Here is a 14,131-nt window from a genome sequence, read left to right as displayed (position 1 = left end):
AACTTGGTTAATTCAAAGCTCAAACTTATGATTATATACATAATTGGAATAATCATTTTTTTTCTTCCTTTTCTAAATTTGAAATCTGGGGGTGTACCACCACCCGATTCTTAACTACGGATTCGATCTTTAGTGAAGAATCAAGAGGGAATTTTGCTACAACATTCTTAAATAAGAATAGTTTTCCTTCCGTAGTTAAGAATTGGGTGACCCCACTTCTTAATACACAATTTTTTTCTTCCATGCGAGATAACGTGAATTCCTTCTTAGATAAGTTTTTCTTATGACTCATATTCACAATCATATTCTAAAAAAAATATACAACAGATGCATTATTGTTGAATAAGGAATTTGTCCAACTTTTTAAGTTGCCGAAAGGTTGTGTGTGGGAGGGAAGTGGAAAAGTGTTGGAGTCTATATACAGCACACATGTTGGTTGTGTTAAAATTAGATCTCAATAAAGTTTGATAAATTTTGCTACATTTTATCACATTTACCAGTGATTATGTACAATTCTCAAATTTTCAATCCATAAATATCATGATTGATGGGTCGTAATTACAAATTTTTTATGTCACGGGAGAACTTGTGGATTTGACAATTATCTTTTACTTTAAAAAATGAGAAAATTGAATTTTTCACACAAAATATATGTAAAGCTCTAATCGGCCAAAATACAATTTCACAAATTTTAAAATTAACTTGCTACTGCGTTTGTTTTTTTACAAACACTTCAGTGTATGTAAAAAAACAAACATTACAGAAGCAATGTCAATTTTTAATATTTCCATATTATCTGATCACTTTAATTTGACCACGAAACAGCTATGCGATACATGTACTATACCACGTGAATTTTGCCATAACTAATTGAAGTAAACAAGCATATTATAAAAACTGTTAGTCTTGTAATGTTCGCTGTACTTACATACATAATGTAAACACAACGATTTGTTTATTGCATTAACCATGGTTTGATGATTATGCACAATGACCTGCAAATGTGATAAATTTTGTTCACATACCGCAAATTTATCAAACTTACCGAAATGGCTGGTAATTACTCATAATAACAGCTCTAACACTGCAGCATATATAGCATAGCTCCTCTTTGTGAAGGGTAAAAGGGATGCATCCCTGTAAACGTGGGAAGAATCCAATTAAAATCATATCGGATTATTAAATATGAATATATTTCGTTCTACTGAAACATGACTCAAAAAGCATTGATCATTTCCTCCAACTCCATTATTTTTACAGGCTAGCTTCATCCTGAGATTCCTTTCCCTCTCCCATCTTGTCAACATGTTAATTTTTAGCTGGGGGCTGATCCGTCAGTGGTGAAATTCCCCATAAGGGAATTTTTTTGAGAGTCCATAATCATGTGACCTACAGAATTGCCTTTAACAACTGCATCGAGGTTGAAATCAGAGCTCGATTCTAAAGTGCTGCTTACGTATGGACGGTTGGTTATTAAGAATCAGAAGGCGGTATACCCCCAGAACGTGTTTCATAATTATTGTGTGCGATAGAATTACTCCAAATGCTTATCTATACTGCATCAAACAGGTTGATAGCCTCAGGGCCACAAGTTGGAAGGGGGTGCAGATGAGTGGTTACACTGGTGCTGTACTAGAGGGAGGGACACCAAATTCATCCCATGATTGCTCCAAAGACTACATCCCCAATCAGGGAATTTACTGGACATCATCTCACATGTAACTTGAAATTTAATTCAAAACTCAACAATGACTCTCATAAAAAAAACAACTCAACATGGAGGAAAAAAAAAAACAATTTAAAACTCAACAGGGAGAAAAAAAATCCTCAGCAAATTTTGCATGGTTTTCATTGATTTAATTTAATAAATCTTTAGGTACAAGATGTCTGTATGATGAACCTTGTGAATGAAGTAAAGATGTCGTGATAGATGACCAAATTGAATCAATAAAGGAAAATCAACACGGGATTTATTATTCCATGTTTATACAGTAGCCTATGCAATGCTACTTGCATTAGATGCTATCCGAGGCCATAAATCCGCACATTCTTTGGCCACTGGACCTGTGATTGCAGAGCCTATAAATTAAAAAAAAAAAGACATTTAGGTATATTAAAATGAAGATACATTACAAGTGTATGAATGTGTGATACACTGACATTAGCATTAACGCCCCCCCCCCCTCCACTGAAGTACTCATTTAAGTCACATTTGTTATTTGTGTGCAATTAATACGTCTGTATCTTATGTTCTACGTTATACATGCATCGATTTACAAATATACAAATACAACGCCACAACAGGCAAATTGCCCAACGAGGTGGCTGACTTAAGAACATCATGGATCCCCGAGCCATTTTTTGGAGGCTCTACCTACTACTGCTACACCCCACATGCACCCCGCCCACGGAACCCCCAACGAATCGGTACATGCAGGAATGTGCGCGTACGTATAGTGAAACCTGACATGAAGTTTTTTGTTTCTCTGTAATGCTTGTTATGTGTAGTGCTGCCATCTGCCACCAGTTTTTCTAACTATGAGTGAACTGTTATGATTGAATGATTTATCGTTGTAGGACTGTTGCTCTCTGTGGCGAGACTTTAACGGGGAGATCGGCTCGCATTTGCGCCTTGAAGTTGGGAACCACAGAAAACCAACTTCAGCCGACCACCACTGTGGGGTTCGAACCCGGATCCTCGCATCGCGAGTCTGTCACTATAACCACTCGACCACCACAGCGGCCAAACTTTTTCATGTCTGGATTCGAACCCATGACAGCTGATAAAACCCCAATCTCCAGCCTGATGTGCTAACCAATGAACCAAACTTACCCAAACTACTACTTATACATGGTATTTTAGCTAGTAACCATATTTATAAGAAATTATTTTCTTGTCAATTTCTCTAATCTGCCAACTTAAAAACAAAAAATTCGAATTCATCAAAAAACTAGAATTTCAGACAACGAACAATGGGACCAGTTCTGATCAAAGTAGCGGTACCTAGGCCAACGACTACCTCTTAAACAACACTGTGGGCTAAATCATTGTGAAAAAAAAAAAATCACTGGCACTCCAACCTAATTCATTTCTTCCTTAAAACTTTCCAATGTACTTTATTTGTATAATTTTACTTAAAATAGCTCAAAAAGTTTCTGAAAGATAAACTAAACTAAGAAAATGCAGACGTGCCAACTTTTGAAATCCAGAGATTCTCCTGAGGCCCCCCCCCGGGCACTCACAGACTCCTGCATTGTCCCTGAGCAGAATATAATTTAGTATCAGTGTTTCCGTGCAGAATAGAGAAATCACATCTACATACTGTTCATAAAATGTTTCCTTTCATGAATGCTATCAGTGATTCTATCTTGGGTATATGAACTCTTAAAAGCTTTATATTTTAGCTTTATTATATAGCTTAAAGTTTTATATTTTCTTTCTGAACACGTTTAATCGGAAGAAACAATTTAAAAAAAACTCAAATTACAAAGCTGCCGAAGAAAAAAACATGTTTACCGCACGGCTGTTAATAGAACACAACGATTATACAGGAATTTCAACAACCAAGGTCATGCCCCTGATAAACGATTGCCAATAAACGCTACGAAGACGCGTCTTTGCCAGTTGCTTAAATGCGGGCACAACTTTTTTAACACTGCTCGATGGAAATGACCATGGCTGTCCTCTATGGGTGTTTTCCCTAGCGACGACGGTAATCATTGACGCCACGACAACATAAAAGCTCGCGTAAAATCTAATTTCCTGCCAAAATCCGGAGAGCAAGAGGAAGGATGAAAAATCCAAAGTCTCCTGCCCAAAGTGGGAGAGTTGGCAGGTCTGAAAATGTATTTAAAAAAGGGCTAAACTCAGACATTTCAGTGCACATAAGCTTTCAGTCCAAGGTTTTTGGTATGAAACTGAAGTCTTAACAATCTAGAAGTTACCTTTCCTATCGAAATGCATTAGAAAAAAATGGCCTGACCAAATCATAGGAACAGGACGGTCCTTACCAGATGTGAGGCCTCTTAACAATAGGAATATCTTTTCCCCTAATACCAGATAAATCTAATCCCTTATACTAGAGATGGGACGAACATTTGGTTCGGCCAAATAATGCTTAGCTTAGATTTGCACAGATATTCGGCAGAATACTTAACACAAATTTTAAACAATTATATTAATTGCAATTTCTAATAAATTAGCAATTTACTGATTATATTTTATTGTGGTGTATACCTATTCCTTTCTGTGCAAGAGGTTATGTCAGGGTGAATTTCTAAGGGATAAGTAGAAAATTAAAATAGAATCCTACTGCAATAATGTGAAATGAGCATGTGAATTACACAAATTCACTAACTGAAGGATGTACCTAGACAAGAAACGTATTGAGCTACTAAAAGGGGCAAAGAGCATCTAGTGGAAAAATAGGTCGTAAATGTTACGATGCATTAATACTTGAGAGTAAATAATGGGTAATATGTTCTTAATTAGATGTAAAATTGTAACAAGTGTTAAAAAGAAATTGATTCTGTAAGTACAGTGATAACTCACAGCTTACAAATTTTCCAGACAGCAAAGATTTTTTTTCCATGATTTTTCTGCTTTGGCTAACAAATACAAATTCAGATAACGAACATTTTTGATGGTATGAATGCAAGCACTAACATAAAATAGCTTCCTTGTGAGCTGAATTTCTACACCAATAATCAGAATTACTGTCACTAGGGCGCGATTCACTCATGTTCACCTCTGGATATTTTTTTAGATTTATCTCTTTCTGAAATTCTTTGAACCATTTCAAATGAAATGAAAGGTTCACCCAAAATATGAAATGCATTGAAAAAAAGGGTGGCCTATTTTTTTAAAGAGTATGCGTTCTTTCAGTCAAGACTCTTAGCATCAAGCCGAGCATTGTGGGAGATTATCTCCTCCATCTGCATGTATCAGACACAGAAATGAGCTTACCAAATCACAGATGAATAGGGACATGTATGAACTTGATTGGGTTTTTTTGTCAACATGAGCTTTATATTTATAGCAGACTAAAGCTGGTGTTAGTTGTGTGTGTATACTGGAAAATAAAAATATCAAGCATCTCCTTATATACTCTCATTTATACAATTTTAAAGCTGTTCGTTTAATTTTCAGACCGAAATTATTTTTTGTTTTTATAGCATTCCTCGGTGTATTAAAAGAATTATCTTAAAATTCGTTATTTGGCAACATTGGCGATTTAATGCTCGATATTCAGCAACATTGGCGATATTCGGCAAAGTTTCTAAACTAACATTCGTAATTCAGTGGACATGCGCTTTTTACTTCCGGAATGGAATTTTTTTTCACGAAACATCGGGATTTAACACAATGACAATCGACTACGGTAATTTCTGCTGCTTCCAGTGACGACTTTTTTTTTAAACGGAAACACTCAAATTTGCACTTTAAAGCTGAAAAGGCATTTCAAACCATCTTCAGTTCCACGATCACGGACAATATCGGGGTTTCGCGATGGAAAGCCCGATAGTTTAAGTATAGTGGAATAAAACACGCTCTTCTCGTAAAGAAACGTTTCGTGGCTAGCATTAACAAAAAATTTTTGGCGTCCTTTCCGATATTCCGGGCATACTGAAACGAAATTCGCTATTTGGCGCAGAAAAATGTAAAAATACGCTCTTGGAGCAGGATGGCGCAAGATATTAGTTTTGGCGCAGAGTTCCCACCCCTGCAATTGTGAAAGTGTATATGTTTCATTGTGTTTTATAAGTTTCGGCTAATGAATGACTTTCGGAATGAATCTATTAGCAGAAGCACAATTAAATTTATAATAATTAGCAAACCTTCTTATATAAGTCATATTCAAGTACAAAAAGGCATACGTTATGATCAAGTATGATCACTAGAAGCAAATTTATTTTGACAGAAAATTTATGCATAAAATGACAATCTAGTGAATTAAAAAAAAAAAATTGAACTACCGGATTAATCTTTTTAAACAAAACAAATGAGAAAAACCACAAGCATATGAAAATTACCTTTCATTTCGCCCTTATTATTGACTATCACACCAGCATTATCTTCAAAATACAAAAACACCCCATCCTTCCTCCGGTATGGTTTTCTCTGCCTGATCACAACTGCCGGCATAACTATAAAATATATTTATATTAATACTTATGTGAACACATTTCTTTGTACTTGACTTTCAATATAAAAAAAACATTGTAATTGCAACACATTTTTTTTAAACACATTTGATGCACCAAATTAAACTTATTTCTATAATTACCCTTTTTTCTCAATTCGGGCTTTCCTTTTTTAACTGTAGCGACTACCATATCTCCAGCTCCGGCAGCAGGTAACCTATTTAGTCTACCTTTTATTCCATTTACAGCAATAATGTATAAATTCTTTGCACCTGAAAATTTACAAATATGAAATGAAAATCCAGATACATTTATTAACTGGCATTAATGAAGGAAGCACCACCACAAAACTAGTTTTATTTATAAAAATTATAAAATCTTATTAATGTAAGTGAATTGGTAAGAAATCAAAAACAACTTGGGTGATTCTGGCGAGTGTTGCCGTTTACAAGAACTCTGATTACATAATTTGGAACAAAATTGACACCTGGCCACCAGATACAGCTAACAAAATGAGTCAAAAAATATATAATGTGCGATGTGAAAAATTTTCATTAACCCCTTGAACTGTAATGAAGAGTCTAGCTTGCCATGAAATTGTATGTCTGAGCAGTGCTGCCTGAAAATAAATTGCAGGTTCAAGGGGTTAAGGAACTGAACAAAAACCTTTTTACCCCAACTATAATTCTTTGAAAATTTCTTTAGAAAAAATACCCAATCCACTATAAAAAAACGTCATAATTACAATTCAGTAAACCAATTGTCATGCAATGAACATAAAATTTGCTGTCATTTTAACCAGTCTGGTGGTTACAATGGCTCGCACCGATTTTTATTCTTATTTCAATTTTTGAAAACTAGTAATTATTTCAATTATCATAATGTTTTGTTGACGATTTAAAACATGAGTCAGTTTAAATGAAGACAAAAAAATTTAACCAGGAAATTTTATTTTATAAGCTTCAAACTTTAAAAAAAAAGAAAAATTGGACAGCTGACTGGTTAAATGCAAAAGAGATACAAAATTACAATTTATTTTCCCCTGGCCTGAGCTAGGGCATGTGTGATCTACCATTCTGGTTCACCCTGAGTGACAAGAAAGAGTAGGAATTCTATATGGTTTGAACCAGGGATTGACAAATCTGAATGAGTCCAAAGACAACATAATATTAGCAGAATTTATGACAGCAGCAAGTGAATCAACAAGAAAAAAGTAAAAACATTTTTCTTTTAATCTATATTTATTAGCCACTCCTTGCCATTAGGATCAGTTGTCCTCTCTGAATGAACTCAAAGGCGTCTAAAATTTGCTTTGCTCATAGGAAATTTGACTACGCTCATTTTTTCCCCAATTGGTCAAGCCATGTGCTATTGCACTAGGTTAAAAATTTTCCAACCTAGTACAATAGCACATGCCACATTGATTGCATAGCTGCCAACTTTAGAGAATGAGAATTCGATTTTCAGAATGATCCATTTCTGTTCAAAAACAAAGCAGGGATTTATTAGTGAAAGAAAATTGGAGATCTTACCCTTTGGAAAAATGTCATTACTACACTCAAATTAAAATCATGTCAACATAAAATCATCAGTCTGAAAAATGGGACATGGTCATCCAAGACACAGATCATCTTACCAATTTCACAGTGGAGAGACTGAACTGATACTGGTTTTAACGCAATGACACATCATTTTGGAAAAAAAGACTAATTACCCCCACTACTAATTTTTTTTTTTTTGATTACAGACAAGACTCAAGATTCTTTGGAAACCACCAGGAAAATCAGACTTGGCAGCTGTTACTGTATAAAATAACACCAGCTATATTGAATACATTTTTATTACTAAAAAGATTTATAAGTTCACATACCTGTGTTGTCTGCACAGTTGATAATGGCTCCTACTGGAAGACCAAGAGATATGCGAAACTTCGCACCAGCGGTACCACCACGTCCTAAAATAGATAAAAGTGATCATTGATCAAAAATGCTAAAGCTAAATTATCTGACAGCTTTGACTTCATTCCACACATGCATTCAAATTAACAATTCCATAAAAAAAAGGTTTACAGAAGAGTAATTGCTTAAAGCCAAGTTTTTTTTTAATTGAAAACATTCATGCTTATAATTCAAATTCACTCAATTCCAAAAAGAAAAATTCTGATTGAAGACTCTGATCGGATAAGAAAAGTAAAAATCATACACATATACTTTTGCATGGTTTTTTCAAAGTATATGTAAATGTTTTTAAATGAATACAAGAACCAAAACTAAATTTTGTTTTAAACGGAAACACTCGAATTTGCACTTTAAAGCTGAAAGGGATTGCAAACCATCTTCAGTTCCACGATCACGGACAATATCAGGGTTTCGCGATGGAAAGCCCGATCAGGGACCGATAGTTTGAGTATCGTGGAATAAAACACGCTCTTCTCGTAAAGAGCTCGGCTAGCAGGAACAAAAATTTTTTGCCGTCCTATCCGAAATTCCGGGCATACTGAAGGAAAATTCGTTATTTGGCGCAGAAAAATGTGAAAATACGCTATTGGAGCAGTGCGGCGCAGAGTTCCCACCTCTGCGAATAAAATGCATAAAACATATGTTAGGTCCATGGGCCAAACCAGAAAACTTAATTGCTACCACCTGGGGTGACAAAGATTGTGTTCTTATACAGTTTTTATATTTAGATTAAGCATATATTTAATAGCAATGTCTAGATCCGTTTCTACGCATGCGATAGCTGAAAACAACTTCAGAACGTAAGAGTAAATGAAAAAAGTTTGTGGTTACGAATGTATGCTGGAACTGGTCATTCCAGCATTCAATCAAAAACTCAAAATCATAAGTCTAAACGCAAACCAGCCCTATCGGCAAAAGACAAGGCTAATCCCTCTCTTCTGGCAGTTTTTTTAAAATATTCTAACTAGGGGCTTTTAACCTATACGTTTTTTCTTTTTAAAGAAAATATATTTATTTTCTATTTAAAAACGCAACTTTTAAAGTAGAGATTTAAAATTCTCGAGAATAATCTTTTAGAGAATATTCTCTGGTAGGACTACTATTATAACTTGAGAATATTCTTACAAGTTCTTGATGAGAATATTCTGCTGTTATTTATAATATAGTTACATATAATATGCTTGAGAATATTCTCTGGAAGGACTACTTTCATAAATTACTGGGGAATATTTTTATAGAAAATAATTATTCTGAAGTTATTAATAATAGTCCTTCCAGAGAATGGGACATGGAATAGAATATTCTCTATGAGAAACTATGAATGTAACTAAAGAATATTCTTTAGTTACCGAAATCTTTTCAGAGTATCAAGAATATATGAAATAACATGTATTATAATAAACAATCTCGATAAATAACTTGAGAATAATTATGTTCGATAAGAATATTCTGTCCCCGTCTCTCTTCCTGTCAAGATGGGAATATTGAAGTTTGTAAACCACAATATTAAAGTTTGAAGCAAAAAAATTTAACCAACATGGTTGAATTGCACAACTTTTAAAGAAATGTGAGCGATACGGAATTTAAGTACATGTGCATTGAAGAAAACAGTTCTGTGATTACACACTGAAGAGCCAAAAAAAACGGTACACCTGCCTAAAATCGTGTAGGGTCCCCGCGAGCCCTCAGTGCCGCAACACAACGTGGCATGCACTCAACTAATGTCTGAAGTAGTGCTGGAGGTGATTGACACCATGAATCCTGCAGGGCTGTCCATAAATCCGTAGGAGTAAGAGGGGGGGGGGTGGAGATCTCTTCTGAACAGCACGTTGCAAGGCATCTCAGATATGTTCAATAATGTTCATGTCTGGGGATTTTGGTGGTCAGATGAGTGTTTAAAGTCAGATGAGTGTTCCTGGAGCCACTTTGTAGCAATTCTGGACATGTGGGGTGTCGCATTGTCCTGCTGAAATTGTCCAAGTCCGTCGGAATGCACAATGGACATGAATGGGTGCAGGTGATCAGTTGTACCTGTCAGAGTCGTATCTAGACGTATCAGGGGTCCCATATCACGCCAACTGCACATGCCCCATACCATCACAGAGCCTCCACCAGCTTGAACAGTCCCCTGTTGACATGTAGGGTCCATGGATTATGAGGTTGTCTCCTCTATACCCGTACACGTCCATCAGCTTGAAGCAATTGGAACCGAGACTCGTCAGACCAGGCAACGTGTTTCCAGTCCTCAACAGTCCAACGTCGTTGTCAAGGCCAGAATATTCTCCGGAGAAAATTCGCATCTCTAGTTTCAGGTATGTGACACTTTAACATGCCCAGTATAATAATCATAGTAAACTTGCAAATGTTCACAAATTAAACTTTCTGTAAACAATAAGAGAGGACTATTGTTTAGGATGATTTATAGACTTGCTATTATCTGTACACTTATTCTATTTGTGTGACTGAGAAAGACCTATCCAATGACACCTTTGTCTCATTTTTAGGATTTCTTGGAAATGAGAAATTACATCATCTACAGATTCACTGCTCGCACACTGCTATAGCTTCATGTTGGTGGTTCTTTTCTACAAAATTTTGTTCAGCTTCTTCCATTTAGTCCTCTGTAACCACCATTGAAATAAAGAGATCTCTCTTCTTTTCCTCAGAGAAAATCGCATCCATTATACGCAAGAGAGATCTATCAGTTCGTCAGAGGTCAACTCCCAGTCATGCTTCTCCAGCCACTAGAGTAGTTGAGCGGTCATAGTGACAGACTTGCACCACTAGGACATGGGTTCAAACCCAATCACCACTATAGTGGTGGTCGGCTGAAATTGGTTTTCTGCAGTTCCCTACTTCGAGACGCAAATGCGAGCCCATCTCCCCATTAAAAAGTTGTGCCACAGAGAGCAACAGGCCTACAACAATACAGTTATTCAATCATTACACTTCACTTATAGTTAAAAAAATTGATGGCAGATGAAAGCACTATACACAACAACCATTACACAGAAACAAACTTCACATCAGGTTCACAACACACATTCCAACATGTACCTATTCATTAGAAATCCCATGGAGGAATGTGGACGAGATGCATGCATGGTTTAATAGTAATGTTTCTCCACTAGTTCTTGAAAGCCATCTTCATTCACCTCCAGTTCCATGGTCTTTCCCAAGGACATCTCTTACAACTGGTGGCTCTTGTTTACGACTCTCCTCGAATTGACGTTCAATTCAACCAGCCCGCAGATTTTTTGAAGCAGAATTAAAAAGAAAATTATATATGATTACACTGCTACATCTAGTTTTGTTGACCACATACCCAGACCCACAATTTTCCACAGTACGTGCATGGACGAAATTAAAAAAAAATCACCTGCTCAGTTGCAATAACGTGAAACTAAATAAACAAAATTTTTGCCACTAATAGAAATCACTCGTTGAGTCAAAATTTTAACTTGTTAACCAAAGTTCCGCTGTATTTGACAACTGGATATTCAGTAGATGAATATTATATCAATTCAGTATGTCAATATCTATTGTTAGATTATTTTCAATCGTTAAAAATTATGCTTAACATTCTGATGGTAACGCATCTGGAATAACAAAGGGTGGCATTAGATATGGGAGATCCACGGCAACAAATCTATCATGTCATATGGTTCAGGAAAAGGTGACAAAATACCAGATGTATTAATCAGGGTTGGCAGGTTTTTAACACTGTCCGGGTCAAAAACCTCAAATATTGCTTTTCGATATAAAAATTCCCATTGAAAATACACACATAGATTGCATGTAATGTTTAAAATCACTATATTATACAAAGAATACTTAATACGATTGTAAAATAATTTTCTGCTCTCTACAGAATTTTGGACAATATATATGTATATATATTTTATGTAAAATATACGATTTCAATAGAGCATAACAAAAGCTGAAGGAAAAACTATGGAAGTATTTGATGTACTCTACTCTTTACGCCATATACTATGTAAATGTTGCTTTCTGTTATTAAATAAACAAACGATACCCTTATTGTACATAACAGAATATAGCTAGCAATAAGAATACTAAATTGGACTAAAATGTCCTTTAATTTAACAGTGCTGATTGCATATGATTATTAAGAGAGGAAAGTTATCACTTGAGTGTAAAAGAATGACTATACTGACATGTTATTGACTGTTTTAATACTAAGTTTTTGAGGTCAAAAACCTAATCCTGTGATCTTCTACCACACATATTTCAAATAAACAGTTCTATTTCACTTAGGAAATTGAACACAGGTAATCAGTAGTTTAGATAACATTAGCAGTTTGGATAAAATGGACCATAAACTTGTATACCAACTCCCAGTAGATCACACTGTAATAAGAATGAGGACACAATTTCATGGTGTCTACATCAACACTGACTGCACTTTCCACAGCTCGAAAACTGATTGGTTACTGCAGAACTGGCTTAGTCACTGCTTTTAATTTAACCCTCTTGTCCAAAAAGATAAATCTGAAAATTCACATTTTTTTAACATCCCCCATGCACAATTTCAATAGTTTTTATGCGTGCCCTGGTAATCATTGAGGTTTCAGCTAGCTCTGATCTTGTTGTTGAAAGGAGCTGCATTTCATCTACCAATGTTGGGGGTATAAAGTTGAAATTACACAATGGAATGCACAAAAAAACATGTTTTTAATTATTCCCCTTGCCATACAACATTAATTCATCAACAGTATTTAGTGTCAACATAAAAAACCTTTCCGAGCAACAAAGTCCCTAGCCTGATACAACTTCATTAAGCAGCTAATTAACTTTCCATTGGGTATGAATTCAAAACCTATTACAATATTCATGCAGCGCTGGTGCTTTTTAGATGGTTTTTCCATTCAATATGGTATTTAGATTTTGACAGTCAAACTGTCAAATAGCAGCGAAGCTATTTTCAAGATCTCATTTAAACAATGTGTAAGCTTCATTTGAAAAAAAAATAGTGCATGGCTATTTGAGATCTACGGGCCGCTAATCCTTACATCGGATTATACGATATGGGATTACGACGTGTTGTTTACAAACGCGGCAACTGAAGTCTATTGAGAAATATTCATTGCAAATTCAAGATCGGATTAATATTGAAGCATGGCACCGAGGATAAATGCTTACGAGACAGTTTAATGGCATTATAATTAAAATAGATGAACCGATGAGATCAATAACATCCGAATCTAGAGGTATCTTCACGGTGTTTGTTAGCATTATAATAATCATCAATCATGGAAATAAAAGTATTTTTGGAAAGAGGATGAATTCAAAAATCGATTATTGAAAGATTAATTACTGTAAATCGAATTAAAATTAAGGATCAGACGGATTTAATTACCTCGTTTAGACATCTTTCACCCGTTAGTAAACTGCACGTTGAGTAGGTTGTTGCCAACTAAAGATAACAAGCGGCTACGGGAAGTGACAGCAAACGTCGGGTGGGACTTTAACTCTGCTGTGCTGCCATCTTTATGCTAGTGAAACATAACGTTTTCACAATGAGTCGATAGAGGGCACTACAAATTTTCAAAATTTTTAATGCGGCTCTCTCTCTTTTTGTCATAATCATCATCAGCATTACTTTGAGGGACTGATACAGAATGATCCCCATATAGAAATCAATGTTAAAATTGCGATTTTACTATAGAAATGCGGAAATTTAGTGGTGATTTCCGCCACATCAATAATTTTAAAAATTGAATTGAATTCTCTATTTTTGAAATATTGAGTTCGCTTAGAGATACGAAACCCAGAAAATTAAATATAAAATAATTAACCGGACCTACTTTTGAGTTGGATATCCATGCAATAACATTGATTTCAACTTTTCATTTATATCTTTTCGAGTATGAAAATTGCATTTTATGTCCGCTTGTTGCCTTTTTAATATTCCACTGCATCAATTCACATATACACAGTGTATAAGTTGAGTTTTTTTGAAAAATTAATAATGGCTCATAAATTGCATGGAAGCAATTCCGCAGCAA

The 14,131-nt window shown here is 35.3% G+C and overlaps 1 protein-coding gene across 1 annotated transcript; it reads right to left on the bottom strand.

Moving 5' to 3' along the window:
* Window positions 1–1,944: 1,944 nt before the first annotated feature.
* Window positions 1,945–13,627, bottom strand: RpL23 (ribosomal protein L23). Its single transcript, XM_089246488.1, has 5 exons — window positions 13,483–13,627; window positions 8,015–8,098; window positions 6,288–6,416; window positions 6,034–6,147; window positions 1,945–2,079 (listed from the first exon to the last, which is right to left on the bottom strand). The coding sequence occupies exons 1-5, from the start codon at window positions 13,493–13,495 to the stop codon at window positions 1,997–1,999; spliced, it is 423 nt and encodes a 140-aa protein (XP_089102614.1). The 5' UTR covers window positions 13,496–13,627; the 3' UTR covers window positions 1,945–1,996.
* Between the last annotated feature and the right edge of the window lie 504 nt (window positions 13,628–14,131).

The sequence above is a fragment of the Pholcus phalangioides genome, unplaced genomic scaffold (assembly GCF_987345545.1).
Source record: "Pholcus phalangioides strain wild (caught in Gottingen) unplaced genomic scaffold, Ppha-v1.0 ptg000017l_1, whole genome shotgun sequence".
NCBI classification, from domain to species: Eukaryota; Metazoa; Arthropoda; class Arachnida; order Araneae; family Pholcidae; genus Pholcus; species Pholcus phalangioides.
This window is presented reverse-complemented; position numbering and strand designations above follow the sequence as displayed.